Raw genomic sequence first — 27535 nt, 5'->3', positions numbered from 1 at the left:
GTTGGGACAGAGGACACGAAAAATTAATTAAACTAGCTTTATACAATTGACAGAGACGTGATTGAGATATGATTTTATTAGTATATACTTTATGGTGACGCTATGTACACATATCGTTACATTTATATGATATAAATGACTGCTTGTCACTTACTTATTTGTAGTTGTGACACTTTTTTAAGTATATAAATATCGATCGCGCCTGTATATTACACGAAAACGTAACGAATTACAAATCTATTATATGCTAACTAATTAGTAATTATTAATTAATAAGAGCGACATATCTTATCGACATATTTCTCTTAGAATCTCGTAATGGAATACTTTGTCGGATACTAACAATAAGATTAGCTAAGCACCGAATTATGCGGCAAAATATGTCTCTTTGGAAGTAATACATTTGAACAATCGCTATTACTAGACTCTTCGCTTAATTTTCGTTAGATAAGATGGAAAACGCAGAACGCATTATTACGTTTTCTTTCAATTACAAGTTCTTTCGTGACTTTGGCATGCGTAAGCTTCTTGCTGTATTTAACTAAAAGACTTGCGCACGCACACAATGATACGTATTGCTCATGGAGTATGAAAACTACACGTAACAAGCACGGCGTACTCGTTACTAGTTTCTTTCGACGTTCCATGTGACTCGGTAGGACTTTTCGATGACTGCATCAGTTACGGACCTCATATTTTTTCTACGTAGTTTGAAGGGAAAAGACCGGTTTTCCCTTTCAGTCTTCCGTGCCACCAACCACCCTCGTCTGAAATGGCAATGTTAATTGATTATTACGCAGTGCACAAGAGCCTGTCGTTATTAAAAATGTTCTCGCATGTCGATAGATGTATCATCGTTTCGTTTCTTTCGCAGAAAGATTGCAATGACTCACGTTCTTTGAGTACTTCGAGTACGTCGCCTTCCTTGAGACCTAGCTCGTCGAGATCCTGTGGCTCGTAATCGTACAAGGCTCTGACCTTTGGTAAACTTGGTGGCGCCGGTTTCTGAGGAGGTACCCTCTTGTTGGCTACCGCGTACGCGGGATTATCACCTTGTCTTCTCGCGTGGCTCATTACGTTGCTATTTTGTTTAACATTCCACTCCTGAGAAGTTTGCATGCCTTTATTGAGACTGTGACTAGCAGCTTTGCCGTTGCGCTCGCCGTTAAGGGGGGGCAGCCTGAATCCTGCAGGCTCCTGTGGTGGCGGCTCCGTGGGTGGTGGAGGAAATTTGATTAAACCTTTAAGTTAATAAAAAAAACACGTTAGTCAAGTAAATTAGGATAAATCATCAAAAGTTGTTCCTATCCAAAACGGTTTCTTATAATATGGACTAATTGAGAACATAATGTATTCTTTCACGTTGTTCCATTTATTCGACAATGTCTTTAGATCAAAGTTGTTAAAACTCACCACGTGGCCCGCCATTGGGATTCATGAACATGCCCATCATAGGGATCGGTTGATTTTGCAACTTGTTGGGATAGTGTGTCTTGTTATTCATGTCCCTTTGCTGTTGCATAGGTTGAACATTCGGGCGATTTGATGGAATGTTTGGTCTACCGTTCGAAGCCGCTCGCGCTGTAGGAGCTATAGTCCTCGCAGTTGCCACCGGACGAGAAGGAGTTCCTGCAGGAGGAACTGCACTAGAGTAATAATTATCGAGTAAACTTAAATCACACAGTTGCGGCGCTTGACGAGTTGGAGTCCGTTTGGAGACGTTGCTGTGCGAATGAACGAGTGACGTCGATCGTGGCTCCAAATTAGGCTCTGAAATGGAAATGATTAGAAATTAGTACTCATTTAAATACAACAGTATTGTCTAAAGATCAAACCTGAACTTACTCATCGTGCTCGGCAGACCCGGTCCGATGCTGACGTTGAGAATTTTGCCGAATGGTTTCAGGATTTCCTTATCGCCGTAATCTAGTTGCGTGAACTTTACATGCCTCACTCCGCCACCGCCCCAACCCTCCTTTTTCACTTTGAACTCCAAGCTGAAAGGAGAGGAGACATTTAAGTCAGTAGAATGCATTATGTACGTTGCGCTAATAATGCAATGGGAAAAACACTCTTACTCGTTGCTGAATTTGATGATCAAAATATGACCAGTGTCTTCTAGGTATTTTTTGCTGAGAACAGATAAGAACTCCGTTTTGAACACCGATTCCAACAAGCTGCCGTAGTCCTCTCTCGCGTGGATAATTATGAAGTTATCCTGAATAAAAAGAAATATCGTTAAATTGTTTATCGGCTTAGTATGTACGGTGCATATGTAAAATTATATAATGATAATTACTTGTAGCGTGCTCAGCGATACGTGGCTGATCTGATTAAACGGAAGCTTTCTCTTAATAACTTGGATGGATTTACCCTTTTCCGCACCTTTCTTCACTTGCTCCCGACCGATTAGGTAAAGACACTTCCCGGTGAGGATGAGGTCCCTTCTGGACATCTATCATACGTAAATCATTACTATAAAATTGTATTTAAACTATAAATCGATGTTAATATTAATATTATCGCGATATGCATAACGTGCATAAATTACAAAATATTTAAGCCACCATTTAAGTTTGACGAAGCCATTTAAATCTGACGAGGAACCGTTGAATTTTTACCTTGAATCTTCTGTCGTACTTCCTCACAACCTCGGCAAAGAACACTTTTTCCCGTCTTCCAATTAGACTCATTGTTTGCGGCTTGCCTTCCAATCCTATATAATCACCCACAAAGTTTCTATTCATGCTCGCCCGTCTTCGTTCCTTACGAGCGAAGAGCAGATTGGCGGCCTCCTGTTTCTGCTGTGCCTGCCGCTTCCGGGCGAAGTACTTTTTGAAGGCTTTCTGGATGACTCGCGCGTACATGTTGTATTTCCGGTCGCGTGCTTCCTCCAGCATGAAGAGCTAGATCACACATCGTTCAGTTAATTCATCTGACGAAACTCAACCGATCCAGAGATATATTATCGTTTTAGAGATATATTATCATTTTATATTTCTTACTGTACAAAAAATAATAGAAACACGTGTCAGAGTGAAGGGAACTTACAGTTTCGGGCGCCTTGATAAAGAGCTTCGATTTGCCAAGCTGATATTGCGATTTGTCGATGTGTATACTTCCCAATATCCACTCCACGCCCTGTTTCTCATCGCCGGGCCAACGAGGCCACGTTTCTTTCGTGAGAATCGCGTATCTGTGTAGAAACTTGGCGAACGGCCTCCTGTAGGCAAAGCCAGCCCTGCGCACTCTGATATTTTCTTTTAGACCTAGATATTCTACCTGGAGAATTTTTCATCGGAAAAAACCGTGTTACTATCACTTGTTAATCCACGCATGTATATATGTATATATCAATCATGTCTAATCTAGATCCAATCCTTTCAATAAGCCTTTCAAACATATTATAACAAAATCGAATATCGATTCCGGTGTTGGAAACCGGAATACTTGCCGGCAATTTATTTGCTTGTATGATTGACCGTGGAATATAACGTTCGCAGTATAATTTTACTAAAATGCCTTTCCGATTCCAACTGAGAAAGATTTTCAGCATTGGATGTTGGAAGCAGAGAAAAAACCAAACCCACGATAACATCTATGATTTAATCGCGTTGCAGCAACTGCCCGAAGCTAACAGATATTATTCACGCGATAATTTTAATTGGAAACGTATGATAATACTGAATTTCCAAATACCAGTAATAAATATGAACAGTGAACGAGCAGCGACTGTCCTACCTGATGCTTAACTCTCATCTGGTCCCAGTCGCGCGGCTTCTTCGTCTCGTTCGGCTTGATGCACCGGATGTAATGCGGCGTGCACTTCATCAGTTGACCGACCAAACGGCTGGCTTGATTTCTGATTTTGCTGCCCGCGGTGGTTGGCCTGGATTTGAGAGTCTTCGTCTTACCGGCGTCCTTTTCCCGCGGGTAAAGCTCACGGACCAAGGAACTGAGAAATACACACGTGTGCCTTTCTTACATCACAAATATAAAATATACAAATGAAGTATAAGAAACACTTAGCTCCAACAGTGCTATCGACGTATCAGGTACCGATAGTCTCGGAAAAAGGAGCGAACGATAGCACTGTGAAGCTAAAGGAATCGCTGAACATCACGATGCGCGATATGACACGTAGGTATTAAGGAGGTCAAACGGCGTTCTTGTTAGCATAATAATGTGACCAAAACACCAGGTAATCCGTGACTCCTGGTTATCGTTCTTGCGCAACCTCCGCGAGGTCTTTCGCGCGCGCACGGTCCTTACGTAAATATACGCGCGCAATTGATCGGTAGTTGAAATCGCGCGATGATTATGTTGAATTATCGAGGGACTATTTATGTAACAGCCGTAATGGTCTTGGGCGATTGGCGATATTTATCGGAAAGAACCTGGAACGGCACGAATGGCAGTCGTCCAGCTGTGGACTCGCTTTTGGGATGATCTGTCATCGTGAATGGATGATCATCAAGTAGGCCAGCGGCTCCGTCTCGGAGTCGCACTTACTTCGTGCTCGTCTGCATCAGCTCGATCAGATCCAAGAAGAGAACGTCCCGGTTCTTATCGCAGAATCCGTCCACGGAATAAGACACCATGCCGGCGTAATGAAGAATTGCGAAACCGTCCCCGGTGTCCTGGAAGTGGACGTGCTGCTTGGCCGTTCCCGCGAGTTTCTGCGATCGACATGACGCGATAAATGGATAACTCTCTTATTTGCCTCAATTCGCAACTAGTAAATTCATATCTCGCACGAATTGCGGTCGCTATATGCCTTTTTGAATACCTTCTTCAAGTCGAAGTCGGCACCTGTGCTTCCGCCGTGCAGCGTCGCGCACACGTCGTCGAGCACCAAGAAGAGACCAGGTGGCCTCTTGCCCTCGAGAAGCTCCACAACCACGGCATTGTTAAAGTAATCTATCGGCGTCCATCTGATGTTCTCGGAAACATACTCCTCCTGAAACCAGCAAGAACGCGATTGTTGTTCTCGATTCTTGCGAGTCTACATATCCATTACAGCCAATTAATCACGGCAATCAATCAAGTAACTTGTACAGATGTAAGTAGGTATCATTAATCTGATGCTAGAAAATTTGCCATATCCGAAGGTAACAATAATGTACCGTGTATCCAAGACGACCTCCTCTTTTCTTGCTGCATTCTCTTTTGATTTTTTCATATTTGATAGGAAAGGAATCCTAGTCAGACGGGATATTTTTCAATTCAAGAATTATGTTAATGTCTTCCACAAAACTCGCCTGGCGCAGTTAGAGAGAACAGTGGAGGATGACAAATGACTATTTATCGACATTTGCTGCGACAGTGATTTATTTATTCGCTTGTGAAGTAGCGGTTTAATTTACTCGCAACTGTCCGTTTGGCAATTAATAAGAAAATGTCAGGGGACGCGAAAAACTGGACGTGCATCATCGTGCGGGTGATCTTTGCGTCATCGACCCGACTTTCGTGGACAGATGCGGATTGGGAGATTCGCTTACGCGCGAAACGTCACGGAAATACGGGCTCGATTACGCCGGTACACACCGTGTATATTGCGCTCACGTACAAGCGATTTATATCTCGCTCACTCGAGGCGATAGAAGGGAAAGGCGTAGTAATAACGCGATTGCCAGGCGCTTTTAAAATCGCTTTCCATTTCAGCTCGCTGAGAAGGTGCAGTTTGCGGTTGTGGCTCGAAAACCGGTCGCCACCACCACCACCACCATCACCGCTGCCGCCGCCGTCGCCGCCACCGTTTCAGCCCTTTCCATCCTGATTGCTCGTTTCGTAATACCTCCCCGACAATATTTTGCATAATTATTCGCATAATTATCGCAAACGAACTTGGACAGAACGCTCGCAGGGAAATACTTGGACAGAACGGGGAAATACGATCTACCCGATAGTCGCTTCCTCTGATCTCGTCGCGTGACGGTCCGTCTGTCTTTTACGCGACGCGATGCTGCAGATCGATAATACAAGAGAGAAACGACTCCGCCTGGAAAGCGAGCGATTTACTTTCAGTCGGGCAATCTCGGAGCTGCTAATCTCTCGCGAGGCGATTCACGGTCAGGTTTTTCACTCGGTCTAGTTGCGGCCCGTGGGCTCTCTCGACGACACGCCGGCCGAAAGTGGCACGATTTTTTTCGTTGTGGCTTTTACTCGAGTTAACGACTCTTTTTCATGAGGCTGGCCTCCTTCTGGTGGACCCTGTGCAACAATGCCCGTGCTTCGGGCACCGTTTCCGCCGCCGCACCGTTCCTTCCTCGGGGGACTGGTGCCGTACAATGCGTCATGGTCGTTTGCCTCGTCCGCGATCTATCGCGACTCAGGCATGATCATCGTTCTCCGTCAAGGAGAACCAAGTGCATCCGCATTATCGAATTTCTTTTTTGTGATGCACATTTTCTAGAAGCACGACTTCCGGGCAATTGTCGGTTGTCAGTGTCCTCCGTGGATGGAGATGAATGAAATGAGGCTTAAGTGTCGCTTATAGCGTGATTCACAAATAAACGGCTCGCCAGGCGGATAATTAATGCGTGCCAAATTTGGCGCGTGCACGTTTCTTCAGCTTCCTCTCCTCGCAGCAGGTGCTTTCACTTCATGGGGCCATTATTGTTTCACCCTCGGGCCATCCTCCAGCAAACTAGTCTCAGTGGGCCTTACCCCATGCGAATTGAATTATTACGCAATGTTATTTATGCAGCCACATCGTGTTGAAACAACGTTGCACCGGCGCTACGAAAAAGATGCAGGAGCGATTTTATCACATTTGATATTTCTTGTGCTCGCCGGGACTAGCTTCTCTCTCGAGATAGCTTCTCTCTTCCGACATGACGGCGGAACTTGCAGGCGCGAAGAAGACGCCGCGAGAACGCGTGCAGTCATGCGTCCCGTCGGTTTTTCATCGCGCAGACACGCGTTAAGCAAAGTAGAGTCACAATTCGCTGATTACATGCGATTATTTCGTCGTGCGCGTGCTAATCGCATAAACGCACGCAGTAAAACCGGTAATGGTGTTTCGGTGATGTTTACGGCCGCGCGCAGGTACCTATTATCGCACTCGCATAGGGTTGTATGATGATCTATTATTCCGCGCGTCTCTTTCACGTCCTCCCATCTGCTCCGTTCGATGAACGACTCATGCTGAGATCGCTGCTTCGAGCAAACGCTGAGCATCGAGCTGACGGCGAAATGGTACCAGATGATGCGCGAGTGGCGAGCAAACGACGCTACGGAGAACAAAGAATGCAATCCTGAATTACACCCTCGTTCGCTGGATCGCCAGGCGATCAGTCCTCTCTTCCTCGCATCCGCTTCAGGTGCCCACACCTCGTAGAATTCCTTTCATCATGTTTCTTCCTCTTTCTCTCTCTCCATCTCTCTTTCAGCCGTGGAACTTTTCACCCAATTCCATCTCCGAGACTCGCTTAGACAATATGACGGGCCTGTTTAAGGACGCCCAACGGATACGCGTTCTGATTTCCGCATGGCTTGGCGGAATGCGTCCGCGACGACGTGAATTGTCGGTGTCAGTCCCCGTCGAGTGTACGTACACCAAAGGCGAATGCATCACCGTGAACACGTGAATGCAGCACGTACACCTCGCCGGTAAACGGAAACGCCCGGCGCGCACACAGGGGTTTCCGGCAATTTTCTCAGAGTGGATTCCGTTAGTGGAACATGGACCCACGGACGGCGCGACAATTAACACATGCGTCTCATTTAGCGAACACGCGTGTGGACAATGGCGTGTTCGAACGCAGGGACGCGTGACTTATCTAGGATGCATCTAGGTCTCGCGATCATTAATCGATCATCGATCGTCGACCTCAGGGGTGAAATTGGAGGAACAAAGAGCACCCTGCTTCCTGTGTACTCTGATCGATAAAACCGAGATTGTTAATTAGCGAAACAAATAAAACGAAATCAGTCACTGAACCTTGTGCTTTTTATTGTACGGATTGATTCGCACGTCTATCTCTCTTCAATTAATTCACATTCCAGGCACCCTTCAACTTCTACACTTTTACAAGACCGAGCTTGTTCCGAAGCGACGTTAATGAGCTGAAGAAAGAGATCGCAAACTAATTGGATCATGAGGCAACAAATGCCTCTCGTGGGAAACCGCGCCTCATTGTTGCCGGAATCGCCGGAGTTCGGCGCGGGCGGAGGGGCATAAAAAACGCAGATAATGGAGAAGATTGGTGTGTGTATTCTGGGTTAATAGCTGGTGAAAATCAGAGAGGGAAGCCGCATCTCGATTTCACGGGAGATCGCCGGATTTGCGCGACAGTTACATGCCAAATGTCAGCTGGCCATTCTTGGACAAGCCGCTTCGCTCCTCACCGGTGTACTTCCGGTATCGTTGAAGAAAGACGCGACGGGAGCTATTTTCGTGGTCTCCATTCGTCCGTCGAAAATTAGCTTGTCGAGACGCGTAGATTCTATCTAAATGATGTATATCGCTTAGTTTTGGATTAAATCTGAGAAAATTTTGCAAAAGAGAAAACTCTGCTCGTCCCGATGGAGAACGCTGCTTTATCATAGGGTGCTTGAATAAAATCGTTGAGGCCACGTCGAAATTATTGCGAAAAGAAATAAAGGAGATGAGGTTCAGATGTTGTAACGAAGGTGTAATAACAATCGCGTGCCGTTCTTTGATCTCGCGTTCTACATGTCGTCTTTCCAGAATCTGAAGCTAACTGTATCCTTATCGGGGCGCGCATCAGGAACACAGAAGAGATGTCGCCTTGATAATAATCCGCACGGAGTTTAGTGCTCATTGCCGTTGTTACGGTGTTAGGCTCTATCGCGAAATCTGCGGCCATTGTTGTATCAACTGCGCGCGAGACGAAATTAATTTGCACAAGCTCGCGCTCGCAAGACCTGAACGGAAACCAGCTCGATTAACAAATACATCGTTATACGTACACCCCTTTAATTGATTCTTACAGTTGCACGCGCGCTGGTCCTCGTACTCGTACGAGCAAACTCTTTTGTTCCGGAGATATTGCGAGATACTAGCGCTGCGGCTAGACCAACTCTATCACTGATCAATTGTCATTGAAAACCCTGTTGCGAAATACTTGTTTTTTGACAAATGCACTTCCCGGAGCCACGTGCACCGTGGGGTTGAAAGTCGCCAACGAGGAACACCCGGCCAATAGAGAACCTCGAAAGAGGTTTCCGCAAAGAGTGGTGGCAGCCGCACGTGGGAAGAGCGAGCGGAGCGAGCGCGCGCAAGAGAGAAAGAGAGATAGGACGATCGCTTCACTTAGCTATTTCATTACCTTCACTCGATCCGTGGGCGCAGTATACACGGAACCGCGATCGTGTCTCGATCGTTGATCCTCGTCGCGGACGGTATCGATCAGCGCGATCCGCGCGCACGCGACGGATGGATCGCGCATTGAGCAACGGAACGTCCAAGTGATCCTGATTCCTCCAGGAAGCTGAAGAGAAGCGGAAGAGGAGCCAGCGAGGACTGCGGACTGTAACGCGCCGGAACAGAGAAGGGCGACCAAGAACGACCGCGAGCTGCACCTACAATAAGTGCCGGATCCGGGGAGATCGCATGTCCATTGTCCTACCGTGAGTCCCTTAGGTAGGTCCCTTAACATATGCCATGCTGCGTTAAGAGAGTGCGTTTAATTAACGGGCTCGATATCGAACATCACTGTCGCCGTTAATAAAATCGAGAGCGCTGGCGTTACCAACAAAGTTGGCATTTTCCTGTTCAAGGACTGAGAATGCGCTCAGTTGCGTGTCGCTCTCCTGAAATGCCTTTGCGCGATTTGCTACGCGAGTAAAGGAAACAGTTCTGCGATTGTGCGAGCGGGCAAGAACCTGGACTTTCAATGAAGTCAATTAAATCGGAACTCCAAGTTTCACTCGGGCCTGGCACATATACGCGGGGATTCCAAGCGTTAAAATTATTCGCGCATTCAGCACGAGCATCCGTGAATCGTTTCGTAAATCTCGCGACGACACTTTCGCTCGACGATCGGTTTAAATAGCGCGGCGCGGGGAAAAACGCAAAGAGGATTAATCGTGGACAATGGTGACACGCAACGTGGACACGAAGCATTCAAATTTTATCGTAACACTCGAAATACCGGTATCGCTCGTGACTTGAATTGCATGCCACGAGTGCGGCCGATCTCGCGTCCAGGCATTTTCGGGCTCTTTAAGGCGCGATGAATTGACCGCGAGATGGATGGCACGCGGTTCAGACGTAATCGCGTCTGCGGTGGTTGCGAACCGTTAGAAATGCGGTTGGAAATATTCAATTTCGCTCGTTCTCGATGGAAATACGATAAGGTATCCTTCACGAGCATTTCGAATCTGTTTTCGGAGATGCGAAAGGAAGGAAAGAGTCTGCGAGGCAAGGTTTGCCAGAGGCAAGTTCGGCGCCAACTCGAACCGCGTGATGAAGTTTAGCGTTGCTTAGGTCAACGCTCATACTGTACGGATGCTGTACTTCGCAGTTTGCGCCAGATCATATGGCTCGTTCGGGCCGCCGATATTCTTTAATGATTCTTAATTGCTCCGCGTTGGGAAATTCCATCGCGGCCGCGCAGCCCGAATCGAGTTACTGCTTCAAAGTCGTAATTAAACGAGCTCGTAAACGTTATTTTCAACGCACGGATACTGCTCGCGTGAGTTTGCGAGCGTACACGATGCCACGATTGCTTGATGTTTCTTAATCATACTCTCGATCGCTTCTCTTCATTACCATTAATAGACATCGCTTTATCAATAAACGAGATTTCATCATCGAACTCGCTTCTCGAATTTTTTTCTTCTTTCCAACAGGAATGTTACACCTTCATTTTTCAAGAAGAAAAAAAAAGAACGCGAGGCGACTTTTGATTCGCGTGCAAAGAGCGCGGAAAACGCCGTTGCGTAAGAGACCGATTAAATGCACCGCATTCATTCGTTCCGCGGTATTATCACGGGGAGACGATCGCGATCGATCTATTATATCTAAACGGCCTGATGACTGGCACGTTTCAGCCGGGAAATCATTTCCTCCGCGGCGAGCGGAACTAGAAAAGGCGCGGCGCTCTAGTTGCACTCCTCATTTTCTTTTTCTATCAGCAAACAGCACGTAAACGCTTTTATCTTTCAACCGGCCGGTCGCAAAACGTCATTTCGCGGATAGCGCCGTGCCAAATAATAGCCGCTGATTATTAGCTTCCGTGTCGTACGCGAGTCGTGAGTGCTATCCGCCTATCCGTCTCCATCATTGCGAAATTCTTCGTGATTCCATAACGCGCGAGTAGAGCGAGGGAAGCGACAACGGGGTGTCTTGCCTTTGTGTCGCCGCAGCGCTCCAGAGTCTCTATAAATAATTAATCTAAAAAAACAAGAAAAAAGAGAAGAGAGAGAAGGAGAGTGCCTCGAGCGGGCAGAAATCGCGCCTCATAGATTCTCGAGTCAGCTGCGGGAAACGTAGCTCGAACGATATCCCGGGGCGACTGCCGGGCCTTGACCACGCTCTCTCACTTTCGTTCGGGCATGAATTCAATTGCGGGCCTCCGCCTTACCCCGCCTTCCTTCGCCGGGCCGATCGACGATCTCGACGGCGAATGAGATAATGCGGGGAGGAGGGAGCCTCCGCACCGCACCCCTCGATCGCGGGATCCGCGCGCGCGAGTATTTACGTAAGAGCGGCAAGTGCCCGGCGTAAGTGTGGCGTGGGAGAGCGACCAGTTCGCATGCAACGTTTTCCCGGGACTTTCTAAGTCCCGATCGCGCCCGGTACCCGCCGTTGACCATCGCCGGTCTTTGTTAACCCGCTACGCGATCTGATGCGACGCGATACGCGAGATAATTGGGGATCTTCTTCACGCGATCGGGTTCTCCCTGTGGACGATCCTCTTGCGAGTTTGCCGTTTGGCACGCAAGATGAGGTCCCACGGAGATCGGATTCCTCATGAAAAGTCGCTCATGAAAAGGTAGACCAACACCGTCAACCAACAAAGGGAAAAGACTTTCGACTGTCCATTGGTCGTCCATCCGCAATCCGTCCACGCGCGATCATGAATACTAATTAATGGTGAAATCGGCACGCGCGTGTACGTTCCCCGCGACTCGATTCCTTTATCGGTTCACGAGTAGGCCTCCTTTGTTGCACAGGCTCCTGCGCAGGCGTTTTAATGCGATCGGCCGATACACATTACGGCGGCGGCTTAATAAAGGTCCCATCGCGCGCGGAACAATACACCGGCTAATTAGAGAAATTACGCCGACGCAACAGCCGATATACGGCGAGTTATTATTCCCAGCGGAATTTCACGAGCGATTACTCTCGAGCAGCGATGAGTAGTGCTTGCAACGAGATAGCGTCATTTTATGCCGGCACGGCAAATTTACAAACGGAATACGAAACAATATAATATGTTATCTCGACTGTTACACCGTAATACATTGTTTCGTTACACCGTAATAAACCGTCAAGTCTCTCTCGACGACCCGTTTCGCGAAGTAAGTTCGCGCACGGATATGACCGCGTCGATCGATTTATGAATCTCCGTTACGTGCGAGAGTTATTCGTTCCAGTCGTCATACGTATGCGATAGCATTCACGAGAGCCGTCGCGGAAGCTGCGACAATAAATTCTCCCGGCGTCCTACTTCTGCGCGTTTCGTCTTCATTCGCTCATGGAATCTACATGCGGCGCACGACGCGATCTATAGATCGCGATGCTCGCGCGTGGCACACGACCGGCTTCTATAAGTAGCCACGACGACTGCGCCTACCGGACGACGAATCGTCTGGTAATGTCACTTCGTGCGTCTGTTTTTATGCTTTGCTTCCGTTGCGTTTATTCCGAACACGAGAATCTCGGAGGATGACGCGAGGAAACTCGGTCGCGAGAGACACATGCATCATCGGCGGGAATTGAAAGTGCCACAATGGACAATAAGCAATAAATCTGCTTCAACGTTCTCCATCAGAACCGGCAAAGTCTCGAGCGAAGTCGAAGCTCGCCTACGATCTTTAGCGATATATAGCGCAGCACGCGAATCCATTATTCTACTTGCGCGATGCTTGAAATTTGCAAGTTCCTCTCCCATTGAAATCAGCAGTCTCCGCAAGTATAGCGCAGCATAAAGAGGAGATTTATATCTGTCGTTCCTTCGCGAGGTAGTTCCAGAGAAGCGCTCGTTAGTGACGATTAAGGGAAGCATTAAGGGAAACTCCAGCGATCGACGCAAACCGCGCGATTTCAATCATTCTCACCGACCGCAGGGAAGCAACTTGATTGAAGAGGCCCACGACTTTCTCAGGGATTAAGGCTATTCACTCGGATAGTTATTCCGCGAGTTCTCGCGGGGGATGAGACGCAGGAAATGAAACAACGATAAACATTCACGCGGGGTGCAATCAGGCGTCCACGGTGCGCGGGACTATCCCGGCAAATGAAGACTTGGCAGACTTCAATTACGTGGAGGCAATCGGGTAATTCCGACGTCGATATTGAAAGGTTCCATGTAACTGGCTAATTAACATCGCGCTACTGTAATTCAGCGACAAGTACCTAATAACGCGCCGAAAGAAAACGTGACTGCGAAATCACCTTTTGACAAATTGCGTCACGGCGAAAGGGAGAAAAATCGCCAGCCTGGGAAAACGCGCACGTCTGCGAGGCAGACACGCGAAGCATCGCACGAGCATGAGCGCAACGCTATCACGAGAAAATCAAGTTGAGATTATCCAACTTGTCCTAGCTTGCTCAGCTTAGAATCGCCGACGATGAGAATACCGAGGTCCGTTGATACCGCTTGACAGATCGGCTCCACGTGTAGCTCCAGTCGCACGCTCGCGTGTTCAGACCGAGCCAGACAGAACGCGCGTTCACCAGGGCACCGTTCGCGATTGCACTTGCGCTTTTTAAGAGAACCTGTTCACCTGGTGAGCAACGCGGTGGGCCGCACCCACGATGACGCGAGTCGAGATCACGCCCGTGCCAGGTTCAGGAAAGAAAGGGGGACCTCCTCGTGCTCAGGAGGTCTCCCCATGTATCTCTCCCGCAAGAGAGAGAGAGAACGGTAACGCGAGAGATCAGAGGACCCAGCGGTGGCTCCTGCGAGGCTCCTGTTGCCCGTTGTTTTATCGCGTGTTGTTTTACCGCTCGTGCAGGAATATGTCTATCGCGTAAACACATCTATTTCACGTGGAACCGGTTTGATGGTATCCTCCGCGTCGTCCTCCTTGTGGAATACGTTACTTTTCTGTTAATGTCGCCGTGCACGTATGTATACTCCAGGATGCAACTTTCTCGTGCGGTAGCCCGTTATCGCGCGATCGAATTACTTAACATTATTACAGCAATGTAGGTCGTTGCTCCTTGAGCTTGCTCCAAGAGATTTGTCCTACTTGAAATATGATTTCTTCCTTCAACAGGTTCGCCGGCCACGTACCCATACGTGTGTTCGTTCCTCCGTGAGGATAAAGGCTGTCGAAGAAAAAGGCAAAAGGGATCTATTGTGATTTATAATGATGAAGAGCGCTTTCTCTCTTTCGGTTCTTCGGAAATTTGTTTATTCACAGAATCCTTGAATTTATTTGTCAGTAGTTCGTTTTATTGTTCCTCGATAATTAGGTAATAAAAAACGTTCCTAAAGCGCGATTAAAAACGCTCTTTTCTTCTCGGCCGCGAAAGTATTCGTGCCGGACGAATGATCATTACAGCCTTTTTCCATTCTCGCGGAGAATCGTCGGGAATTTTTTTGCGATTTTGTTCACTACTTTCTCCTATCTCGTATATATATGTATTATATATTTTCGTCTCCCACTAGAAATTCGTCGGGAGAACCGCTGGTGCGTGATGCACGACACGCAAAATCGCTTTTTGTCGGGAATCCAGAGCGGAAATAATCGTCGACGAGCGATCGGGCGACGCGTCGACAGCGAATTCAAGTCGGAACACTGGCTGGAACGGTGATATGGCAATTAAATACGAACGCAATGCGACTGATATCGATGAATAATTAAACCGTCGTTAAATAACAACGCGTAGCGCGAAGTTCTTTATGACGTGCAACCTTGTGTCTCGCACTCTCGGCGCAAGGTGAGTGCGTTATTCGATCCCTCGATTCCGTTCGATTATTGCACCATCAAAGCGGAGAGCTGGATGCTTAGTGGAACGTGTCGTTGTGCCCGTTGACATTTATCACGACCAAAGTGCTGCGGAATTTACAGAAATGACGATCACCTCATTCGTTCGCGTTATATCAGCTAGTTATATCAGCTATTGCAGAAAGACAGAAAGTATCATTGACACGTTTCCATCGGGACAGGGAAATAGAGGACGATCTCCGTTTCCAAACGTCTCGATCTTCCGATCGAGCGTCACTTACGCGTAAGGCGTTCTCCGGAAATCGCTCTGCTATTAGGAACGTGCGAACTGGCGAGCGGCAAAAGTGTAACGGGTCGATCACATTTCCGTCGTTTCTTCCTACGCCTTTCGTCCGCTTGTTCTGGAGAAGTCTGCCTTCTGGAGACCGCGTCCCGCTTCGTTCTCAACAACGCGGCTCCAAGAAAACGCGAGAAAATCGTGGGACCGTGCTCGTTGCGGCGTATCTTTGATCGCATTCCTCGTGCACGCGCGTGCCTTACGTAAGGAAAACAAGAGAAAATTGTACGATTTTGTTCCCGGCCGAGAACCGATCGGCAGGCAAAGCGTTCGCATGCACGCGCGCGCGCGAGGAACTTTCACCGCGTTTATTACGGAACGTGCTCGTTACACGGCGTGGTCGACTGTACGGCAACATCGTTCCGTTATTTTCATCGTGTTTCCTACCGCGACTTTTTGGTGCCGAAGGAACGCCTCGTGAAAACGATCTTGGCCCCCCCAAGTGCCCCAAATATCCTAAGCTGAAGTCGGAGGTACGCGATGGTTCGCGTAACCGGTTGGCCGCACCAACGTAATTGTGGCCACACCGTTCCGTCGTTGTTGCCTTCGCAATGAAGGCTAATCGCCGTGTTACCGATCCTTTCCAGCTGGACGATTTCAATCCGAGTCGCACGCACACATCGTTCCTTACGTAAGCGTGTTGACCAATCGCCGATTGGATGATCCGAACGTTTTCTTCAATTTCTCCTTGATCACAGAGCAATCGACTTTAATTGCGAGCCGGGCGCCGATTAATAGCAACGATTCGGATCGATGCGCTTGTAAGAGCTCGGAGCCAATGATACATGTTGCGGCAAATAGACCAAGCGTCTCTGATCAAGTTACCGTGATGATGTCTGATCGGACAGGTCTCTCTTTGCAGGATGTCGCGGGGAATCAACGTCTGCGCCATCGTGCTGCTCGTCCTGTTCGAGCTGGCCACGTCGGCGATGGTCCTGCCAAGGCCACCCTCGTCGCCTAATCACATTCGCCAGGATCAGGAGCTGTCTGCGCGCAAAGCCCTCGAGGGCAAGTCCTTACATGGAGCGTCAAGGGACACCAACGTGGAGAAGCCGGATACCGAGGACTACAGGTATCGATTTGCCGATATTTGTTCGAGTGGTCTCTTCCGCATCGTTTCTTTTTCTTTCTTTTTTGCATCGTGCACCGATTCTCTGATATTTATATTTATTATCCGGCCGCCGTCCTCGTGATTCACTTTCGCCCGCGTTCAGGTTTAGGGTTCGTTTGAAATGATCGATGATCCGGGAGTGTGGCTCGATCGTTATTGCCCGATCACACAGTCTACATACACACAACGTGACGCAATACGCCGCGTCATTGATCTCTTGGGGGAATATAGAGGATTAAGAAAATTGGAGCATTTAATCTAGTATGATGTTGAATTAATATGTGTGACGTTTTATTAAAAAGAACTCATCTTTTTATGAAATATTAATATTAACGAATGATCAAAGAGAATCGCTTGGACGTTCACTACGGTATTATTCTACCCCAGTTAACAACTCTTCCACGGAGGAAACTCTCTCGTCTGACTCACTGCGATTATGAAACGATTATTTACTTGGACTACGTCGTGATTTGAGATCGCTCCGACAGAAGCGGAAAATCCTATCTCGAACGGTCTTCCTTCCCATTGTCGGAAAGTGGCCCAATTAGTGCGAATGAAAAGCCACACTTCGGTTGCGGCGCACGAGAAACGTGAGAACCGACCGGGCAATTACTCGCGCAATTTCAATGACGGTGGATTTACGTGACCATAATTCGTATCTTCGATACCGGACAACCGGCAATTCCGAAAGCGGAATATTAAGCGCGATTAAGGCTGGATAAACCGATTGTTTCGATCTTTCTTTCGTGCGGTCGCCTGATCGCCGCGGTTTAACAACACAAATGTTCAAGGAGACGGAAAGCAGCCGTGAACAATGGCACCTGTAAATGTCGTGAAAATCGAATAACGGTTGCGTTCAGAAAGCAATCGCAGTTGTTACCACTAATAAAATCTCCACGTTACCACTAATATCAGATTATCGTCGCCAGCAAACGATCACAGCTAAATCTCTCTCTACTCCACCTACAGACTCCTCGAGATCGAGCTGCAAAGCACGGACGAGATGGACGCCGCGAATCTGCAAGGCCTGGTGCGTGCGATGCTGAAACAGCAGCAACAACAGCAGACCGAACAGCTGATGCCGAACGACAGCTATCCCAATCCTGAAGTAGTCCCACACTCGATCGTCGGTGTGCGGGACATGGGACTGAGCCCGAATTACCGCTTGGACACTTTCGACGATGACAAGCGCGTCCTGCTGAGTCCACCGAAGGTGCAGAGCCTCGATGAGAAGCTGTACTACCTGAAGAGTGGCCGGCCCAAGGTCTACGTGAACGTGCGAGGGCACAGCGGGTCGTTCCGGAAGGCGACTGTCTCACCCACGGCGACTCCGAGCGAGGGTGCACTGGGATATCTCAAAGTAACGCGGCCCTTCGAGAGGCAGACCGACTGGAAGGCACGGGACAAGAAGGCACGACCGCCGAAGAAGTTCGATCGTCGAGTCGACTTCCAGAGGAACGAGATGGTCGGCAGGGTGAGCGATCAAGCGACGTCCTACGGGACGGACGATCCGTCGACCACGGAGAACTCCATGGTCACGTCCAGCGAGCTGCCCAAACAGATACCCGCGCCACCCAGCAAGGTCCGAGGCCGCATCCTGATGGCGCAGACCACCCCCGTGCAGAGGTATGCGCTCAGGAGGACAGATATTCTACCGGGCTATGGCTTCAGCGAGGAATAGAGTACGGTTTCAGCGCGTGAAAAATCGGCAAAACTGGCACTTTCGACGAGCACGGATTTAAACACGCTCGAGCGCGACGATCGTGAGGATCGTGTAAATTTTTCATCGCATTCCGCGCTCGCTCGAAAGTGCGAAGGACAAAAAGCGCGCAAGTTGATCAATGAGAAAGCTCCAGAGGAGAGATCGTTATTCAAATCGGCTACGTATAATATCTCTTCCGTCTAAATGTTAATTGTTGTTCAGACCATGTGTCTTAGCGCTGATAATCATTCAGATTTTCATGGCTAATAAATCGAAATTGACAAATTATTCGATCTTGTAAGCGTCGCGAAACTTTGAAAACCTCAGTGAGGAACCAACTGTGATTGCATGAGAAATATTTTTCGCCTTGGCGAGAGTTTAATGTCGTAGCGTTAAATTTTGCTTCTAGTATCGGCCTTAAACTTAATTTATGCCGGATAACGGCTTACAGTAAAAATGCATGTTGCTATTTATACAAATTAATATATTGTAACACGTAGCATAGAGAGTTAGAAAGAGAAAGAGCGTATGAGTGAGTGAGTCGACTAATATAGAATTAAGAGAATACAGTATAATATATTAGAGCTCGCAACAATAAACAAAAAAATTGATAAACTATTTTTGTCATTTATACTCTCTGGCGAATCAATTTTAACAAAAAGGTTCAAGTAAATATTGAAAATAACGTCAAAAAGAATAACGTTAGCTGAACCTTACCTGTTCCGTCTTTAACGTGAGCTCGATGAAAATCTGCTGTAGTTTCTCGTTCACGAAATTGATGCAGAACTGCTCGAAACCATTCTTGTCGAAGATCTCGAAGCCATATATGTCCAAAATTCCGATCTCATATCCGTCCGTGTTGGTCTCCATGGCTGAATTAACTTTCTGTGAATTCGTCAATTATTCGACTAAGAAAAAATGTATAATTTCTTTTAAAATATATTGTACAATTTAATTGAAATAAATATATCAAATGTATTTTGTCAAGTACGATCAAATCAACTCTCGGGAAGTGATCAATACACCACGTTTAATCTCGACGAGTACGAAATGCGATAATTAAAATAAGATAAGATTAAAACAAAATAAAATAGATTCTTCTGCAGCGTTGTAATTAATCGTTTCGGATAAACGTTCTGCCCCACCTTGACCAAATAGTCGAAAAGCCTGGCATAGACATCTTTCGCCAAAGCGTCCCTCGCATAAAGCGCTTGTTCCACGTTCAACGTCAAGTCCACGCTTTCCGATTGGCTTCCCCATTTCGACTCGAATTCTCTGGAGATCAGCTTGTGCGCCAATTGTTCCGCCGAAATTTCAAAGAGATACGCAGGAAACTCGAGAACTGAAATGAATTCGTACGATTAGGAGAGAGTATTCTGCCAGGAATACGGACATGTGCAGAAATTATATTGTTAAAACTAATCTATTAGATCGACCAATTGACGGAGCGTTTAGATACGTTAGCTGTAAATAACTACATGAATCACGTAATTTACATGAGGATAACTAAAGATTGTATAGCTTGTATAGATTGTAGATTAATCATGTAATTAATCGTAAGGTATTCTTAACAGAGAGAGTGGCTCACGTTGTTTATCGGCAATCTGCGAATAATTGCCGCTCTCGGCAAACTGTATATTTCCCACATGCAGAATTCCAGCCACCAATCTCAATATGTTCATCACCTCGGCGTCCTTTATTCCCATGACACTCAACGCTGTAGACATGAAGCAATACATAATTATTAAATAATAATTATTAAATAAGTAACACTTGTTTTTTTAATTGCCAAATGAGGTGTGCGAGAGGTGTACGACGACAATATAATATTATATTATCTGCGTTTTAATCATCTCACATACCTTTAAGGGTTTCCTGAAAGTCGCGCGCATCGTTTGTGCCATCCACTCTGTGATTGCCGCCGTAACTCAAATATTGATAGTAGTCAAGATTTGTCAATCCGAATTCCGCTAAAAAATTTTAAACCTCTTTTATTATCTGCTTTTATTATCTCTGTGAATTTTGATAAACGGGCAGAATTTGCGCCTAATCAAGCTTACATTGCATTTGTTGATTAGCGCCAGTCGCCAGTTGATAAAATATATGGAAATTCCGTTCGCCGGGATTGTGACAAGTCACTCTCGATTTTTCCAGGAGAAAATTCGAGATTTTACCACCGTTCGGTTGACCGCCCGACCCGAACTGCATTTCAACGTATTTTCCCTGAAAGGAAAGGCGTTCTTCTTAGTATTTGTGTTCCATGTAAGCAGCTGGTGGAATACGTGAATTCGAATGCGTGGATTCTTGCGACGTACAAATCTACTGCTGTTGTTGTTTCTCACGGTCTTCGCATTACCGAAGGCTTCCAAGAGTGGATTCGATTCCAGGATGACATCCTTCACCTTCTGCACCTTTTCGCCCCCGCCGCTCACCCTCGCCACGTAGGACATTATGTATTTCGCGGCGACTGTCTTCCCGGCACCGGATTCACCACTACGAGATAAATGTCAAAACGTCGTAAGTACATTTTTAATAAATGTATGAAACGAAGTTCTGAAAAGAACGTATCATTCACCTGATGATCACGCACTGACTCTCATTGTCGATCAACATATTCCTGTACATATCATCTGCCAGTCCGTAGATATGCGGTGGATTTTCGTATGGTGCCTGGAAGGTGATAACGATAATTTATTTGCATGTAATAAAAGAAAAAATTTCTACGGGCTAGAACTTTTTCATTTCCGAGTTTACGGTTTTTTCAATAGCAGAGAACTCTAGGCAATATAAAAAATAATGATTTCAACAATTCAGAACTGCTCGGAAAAAGAAAAAATTTCTACGGGCTAGAACTTTTTCATTTCCGAGTTTACGGTATTTTTAATAGCAGAGAACTCTAGGCAATATAAAAAATAATGATAACAACAACTCAGAATTGCTCGGAAAAAGAAAAAATTTCTAAGGGCTAGAACTTTTTCATTTCCGAGTTTACGGTATTTTCAATAGCAGAGAACTCTAGGCAATATGCCAAATCCATTCTTTAAAAAGCCGTGTTAAATATCTTCGCGTGGAGGTTAACAATTTGGTAGAGTGTGATAATTGTGCACATAATAAATAATAGATGAATATTATTATTCGAAAACATTATTAACATTGAAAAATAAAATAGCGCGCGCCTGTGTTGTACTAGTATAATAAATGCGGCAAAGCAAAATAATTTAAAAAGCTCACATCTATTTGTATTTTAATGGAAAAAAATGATATACAATTTATACTCACAGCGCCTTGATATAACTCGACTTCTTTCTCTCCGAAGTACGGCATCTGCTTGAAGGGGTTGACCGATACCAGGACGGGTCCGATGCATGTCTAATGACCGTTAAGGAGCACCGCAACACATTTTTAAAAAATTCATGCATTATCTTTCAGACTTGGAAAAGGATACAAATATGTAATCGTCCATGTATCTTTTCTTGAGGTTCTCGATAATGGCATCCTCGTTGACTTTCGGGAGGAGGACCATGTCGTCCACCCCGGAGATCTTGACATTTTGACTCTGCCAGTGGTACACCTGGAAATCCAACGAAATAAATATCACTTTCGACGACTAACTGCAGGCGCGGTAGTTAATCTCACACTCGCGAACTCATCAAACTCTCGTTATATCGTGAACGAAGCGAGGAATCGGTCAACGTCGCACACCGCAGTAATCCAATTACGCGGTCTCAGCCGTGAGCATCAGAACTGCTTATTTGCCCCGACATTTCACGGATCGTCGATTCATCGATCGTTCCTGGTCTTCTTTTAGCCGGCATAATTCTTACGTCCGCATTAAGGCAAAGCGCACCCCTCTATAGGGTTGGATAGTTCAAGAAGAAATCGTGAAGATATCGTACCAAGTATATAAATTCAACAGAAAGGTGAACAGAAGCGAGTGTTCTTGACTGCACGTGACGCAGCATGATCGAAGAATGCGAGGCAAATCAAAGTCAGTGCATGTGAGACTTCCGGTCGGATGACGCTCCTTCAACGAATTCCGTGTGAGAAGGAATCGAGTGCATCGGATGTAATGCAACGTGGACAGTCAGTCAGTTCATTCCGTGATGTTGTAACGTGATATTATCGTAATTGCATTTTAGGCGACCGATATTTATTACTTGACATAATAATTACGTGGGAAATCGGCCAAAGCCGGCTTCTGCCTCTTAAGGAAAAGGTAGCATTCACATACGTTGACGATATGCAATATTGATAGACGAAAGAATGGATATGCTTTCAGCTGTTGCTTTTGCTTCTGATCGCTTCATTTTCAATTGCCACGCCAGACAGATTTTGTCAACTACGAAGGCGACTGGCTCGCGTCGACGGTTTCTCGATCGACGGTGCTATCCTGAAATTGGTTAATCGTGATTGATGGGGCTACTGACCGCGGTACCATCGATCGCACAAGCAATATTCGCTCTCGTACCGAGGCCCGCGCGTGCCGGGCCAGACCAGAAGCGTGATTTCACGACTTCCGGCGCAGCCGACACGATGGAACTGTCTGTGCGTTCACCGCAGTTCCGCTGGCAGTCAATGAGATATCGCTAATGCCGTCACAGACGCCAATCTTTCCGCCGTAGCCAGCTAGATTGTCAAGAAAGCGCGTCGTAATATTGTCACGGGTGCCCGAAAGAAGTGCAAAATGCAATTTGTCGTTTTTATTTTCTGCTCGAGAATTGTTATTACTGGCAGTTTTATTTTATTCGATTCTTAACACTGTCAGAACATTCAATAATAACAACTTTCTGTGTTTTGACCAAAATGTCACGTTGTCGGCAATCGATGTGTCCCCCTTTGCCAACTCTGTTAATTCGTAATAACATTCAAGCGTATTAGTCTCCGCGCAGGAAACCGTTCATTGTCAGCCACGTGATAAGGCAGTATCTCGTTATCGATAAGCGTATAAGCTATCGATAATATCCAATAATGGATTCGACTCTCACAACATGTTCAATGAAACCTTCACTCCTAAAATTTAACAAACGTAAATTGCAGCAGTCTTTTTTTATTGAATTTCACTAGACAGTCATTTATTCTGGAGTTCGTCCAAAATGTCTCAGCAGTTCGTATCGATGAGGGTCTAGAGTTCTTCTCCTGACAGAGTTTCTGGAGTATGAAAGAAGAATGTTTTAAGTCTGCTGTTAAGTAACAGCAGCAATGATTCCGTGACTCATGGCGGGTGGAGACGTCCGGTGATAGCAATGCATCCTTGAATTTTCTGGGAAGGTTTATCTCGCAACGTTGGCGGGGAAAATGCAGGGTGCAGGTATTACGATTGCATTCGATACTCCTGGCGACTTGCAGTTGCACCGACAACGAGCGTTTCGCGATCTCACGCGGAGAAGGCGGTGCGCGTGTTCTTGACCTTCTTCTGGCACGCATCCTTCGCAACGATTAACAATGCCGCGATTATGAGCACGCGAACGCAATGACACGCTGACGTGCGTTATCGTCGCTGTAGAGCCGTATTTGCACGCCTCTGATAAGGACAAGCTGACATTGCCTAAGCGTCTTCCCGATAATAATCTATTACTCTCTTTTGCCAGCCGAGAAATGGCCTTCTGATCGATCTTAGATACAGTTCGAACGTTCTGCATCCACTCTTTTTCTAGTGATTACTGCGACGTAAAAGAAGATAAATCTGGGGGCTGATATATTAATCTTTTAATGAAGATCGGTCTTCCATTAGATCCTCGATAAATAAATAAATATATATATATCTTCGTCGTACTTTCAATTCTAATCTAATCGGTGACTAATTCTTAATCTGTCTACAACATTTCAGCGGACATTACGTCTGCATGGCACAAGCGGTTGCGGCCGATACTTTTCCGGATGTACTTGACGCTACGTTGACAAACGGCAATGCGAGTAATTGCATCCTCGGAGGTTTAAGTAAACATTTATTTATTCGCGCGATGGAGCGTCGCAGGAGTCAACGTGAACGCCAATCCTAACAGGATACCCCATTGCGCGGAGCCGTGTACGCAATGTGCACCACCGTGAAATTCCCAGCACGTATAATAATAGTTGTAAAAGTGTTCCCACAGGTTTCCGATACGCGCGCCTTATCGAGAGAAGAGCTTTAAGATACATCATTACACGCACCGATGACGACCGCACCGTATCGTGCCGCAATCGCTCCAATTTCCAGAATAGGCGACCGGCTCTATTAGAGAGCGGCAATTGGCAGATTTTACCTCGTGAATGAAACTGTCGGATAATACCGTAATGGATCGTCGTCAAACGGCGATTGGGCGATTGGGAGGAACCGCATTTCCAGCAGTTGCGGGCATATCCGGATATTTGTCCAACTGCTGCAGATATCTCGATTGTCGCAAGAGTCAATAATGCGCAACTCTCTTGATGCGGCGATATGGGCCAAGCTTTCTCGAGAGTGCGCTTTCTCGTAGAATGTTTAAAGATTACTCGAAATCGTCTCGATCCAGATTGGTCCTGATCTGCAGGATACTACACTCAGGTGTAATTGTGCGAATGATGATGATCGGTCTAACATAGTTGTACAGCTTGGTGTCGTGCGATAGACGCGGCGAGAATGATTGCATGGACAGCAATCGTTGCTTTGATTGCTCGAGCCAAATAAAGATCGCCTCCTACGAGGCGAGAAAGATCCTCTGGCCGAGACGGCGTTTATCTTATTTGAAAGTGAGATACGTGGAGCGGGGATGAGAAGAAAAAGGCGGGAACTAATTCAACGAACCTGCTAAAGTCCGACTTGGTCGTGGAAAGCATGACTCACCGGCCGTACGCGAGTACGCGTGAGGCAATACCGTAATCCTGTTTGTAAATTTACAAGGAAACGATCGGAGTATGCTTCGCATCGACGGAATGCCAATTGTCACTTCATAAATTCTCCGACAGCGAAACTGATGCAAGTAACGGTATACCCTGCAAGGTCTTCACTTTTGCTGAAGACTGGTCGCTCCGATGCTTTCAATCTCTTACAAAACGCTTTGATTTTTATTTAAATAAAATTTGCACAAAGTAAGTTAATTAGAGATATAAATTAAAATTAAATTGTTCTCTCCCGTAACTGAAAATTTAGTGGAGTTAACGCTTAATTGTCGAAAGGGAGAACTCTTTTTCGGTTCTCCTTTCATGGACGTTTAGGGACTCTCTGACGGAGAGGTATTTCTGACGTCATCTGACAGGCAAGGAGCTTTATTACTCACGCTGTTGAAAGTCGGAAATTGATGTTTCTGGGAAATAAAACGGACTTGATTATCCTCTATCAATCGACCGCTCGCAGTCATTTGTGGAATCTCGCATGTCTTAGGGATATTAAATTGTAGTAAGACACTCCAACTTGAACAGTCTTCATCACAGAGATCTAGACTGTTCCGCAAACGTGGGGCTGCGTTTTAATTCGCGAAGACAATTGATCGTCCTTACTTTAAGAAGGTGTTTCCGGTATCACGTACATCGGGGCGTCTCAATCCTGTCTTTGAGCCGTGAGGAAATTAATCACTTCCTGCTCGTGGATCGTGGGGCATGGAAAGGCGCGACGCAAAGAGATGCATTCACGCCACGAAGATCATGCGAGACATGAATCCTACAATTGATCACTCGTGCTGTGCGTTCGGCTTTTCACTCTCCGCATGATCGGCCTTCGCGATTTTTTGACTTGCAACAGTGTCAGCCTTATTTCAAATGAACGACTTGTAAAATTTGTTTCTCATAATTAAACGTTGGGTGTAATAAATATCAAATATTTATCAAAAGTAAAAATTTCCTCTTTCTCTCTCTCTGTTTTTCCTCTCTTTCTTTGCGTCTGACGGGATAATATTTCTGATGTCACTCAACCACAAGAAACTTCATTATTCACGATCCAAGAATCAAAGCGACACGTTACGATCTAGGTTGAATTTAAAGTTTACTCCGAGGTCAATTTGGAGATACGAGGCAGAAAACATTTGTATTCAAAATCGATTGGAATTTCACAACTTCACGGTGACTATTGTGCCGCGGTATTGCCCGTAGTGATCTACCACAGTCTCTGTGTGTGTGTGTGTGTGTGTGTGTGTGTGTGTCAACTCAATCCAAATTCAACTTCCACATGACGAACAATTGACGCACACTGTTACATCCGTTTTGCCGCAAGCAAACAGTAGCATCCGAAAATATACCAACAAAATTATCGTTCCGCGATCTCTCTCCTTAATTACGCATTTCTAATTACCATATCAGCCAAGTTGAATGTCCCAACAGCGGCCGTTACCAAGGATGATCGCCAACTTGACCGGTTCCGTCTCACATCAACACTTAACGCACATAACAGCAGGAGGACGTTCACTAATCTCTCTGACAGCTGTTTTACGCGTTCGAGGGAGGAACGCACGAGCAAGGCGTGAATCGAAAAACGCAGTATACATCCACTCGATGTTGACGGCTTCGCAGTCGGCCGTACACTGAACGCCCGCGGTGAGTCACGGAGTACCGGTACCAAGAGCGGGCACTTTACTGCCTTGCCTTTGTGGCAGCCGTCATCGTGCCAGAGCACGCGATGATGCGTTGAGCATCACGCGACACACCGAAGCGGAAGGGAACCTGGCTATTTTCGATTCTTCCTTGACCTCTTCGTCCTTTTGTTCGGTCTTTTGTCTGAGCACCCTCCCGAGATGTCTCCGGCGCGTCACAAAGAACGCTCTGCGGGTTCCGGCGATGGAGGTTCCAGCGGGACGTCGATCGTACCAGGCGCTTTCCCTTCACGGGCCAGATGCAGCCCTCGCAACGCGTTTTCTATGCGAGAGGCTGCGTTAATTCATTCAAGGTCGTTGGTCGTTAATTCACTTTCCATGGATGAACTCGTCCCAGTTTCGCAGGATGCGGTCTTCCGATCTTCGCGGCGGTGCAGCGACGCGGTTGAGAAACGAACGTTCAGAGTTGCCGACACACGTCTTGTGATTCACGGAAATCATCTAATTTTACGTTTTCTTCTAGATCTCCAAAATAGATGTTATGCATTGAGCATTTAGAAATAGTGGAAGAATTAGTGGCAGATCAGAGTTTTTAGAATCATGATTGTGTGCGAATGCTGTGAATCATAATTGTATCCGCGTATTCCTCGCGTATTATGTAGTCATCCTGATGCTATGTTGACGGAACGATATCTTCGCTTTTAAATCGGACAAGTGACTAAGTGAGGCGGTGTTGCGAATTTTTGTTATCGTCGTCACATCGATTAGATTATTTTCATTGTCAACTGTGGTATCTTTGTTAATAACAATGT

The 27535-nt window shown here is 46.4% G+C and overlaps 2 protein-coding genes across 2 annotated transcripts; one reads left to right on the top strand and one right to left on the bottom strand.

Moving 5' to 3' along the window:
- Nucleotides 1-41: 41 nt before the first annotated feature.
- LOC105276895 (unconventional myosin-Ie) lies at nt 42-26823 on the bottom strand. The gene is made up of 21 exons (XM_011334886.3): nt 26486-26823; nt 21689-21814; nt 21523-21612; nt 20819-20913; nt 20559-20736; nt 20304-20466; nt 20106-20213; nt 19832-19960; nt 19389-19585; nt 18961-19128; nt 4790-4960; nt 4513-4679; nt 3742-3955; nt 3052-3282; nt 2622-2906; nt 2300-2455; nt 2079-2218; nt 1846-1997; nt 1414-1770; nt 894-1241; nt 42-767 (listed from the first exon to the last, which is right to left on the bottom strand). The coding sequence occupies exons 1-21, from the start codon at nt 26486-26488 to the stop codon at nt 691-693; spliced, it is 3555 nt and encodes a 1184-aa protein (XP_011333188.1). The 5' UTR covers nt 26489-26823; the 3' UTR covers nt 42-690.
- Nucleotides 9275-18916, top strand: LOC105276894. Its single transcript, XM_011334884.3, has 3 exons — nt 9275-9610; nt 16293-16502; nt 17511-18916. The coding sequence occupies exons 2-3, from the start codon at nt 16294-16296 to the stop codon at nt 18220-18222; spliced, it is 921 nt and encodes a 306-aa protein (XP_011333186.1). The 5' UTR covers nt 9275-9610; nt 16293; the 3' UTR covers nt 18223-18916.
- Nucleotides 26824-27535: the final 712 nt, after the last annotated feature.

Source organism: Ooceraea biroi, chromosome 3 (assembly GCF_003672135.1).
Source record: "Ooceraea biroi isolate clonal line C1 chromosome 3, Obir_v5.4, whole genome shotgun sequence".
NCBI lineage: Eukaryota > Metazoa > Arthropoda > Insecta > Hymenoptera > Formicidae > Ooceraea > Ooceraea biroi.
The sequence above is the reverse complement of the archived record's forward strand: the minus strand, read 5'-3'. Positions and strand labels throughout refer to the sequence as shown.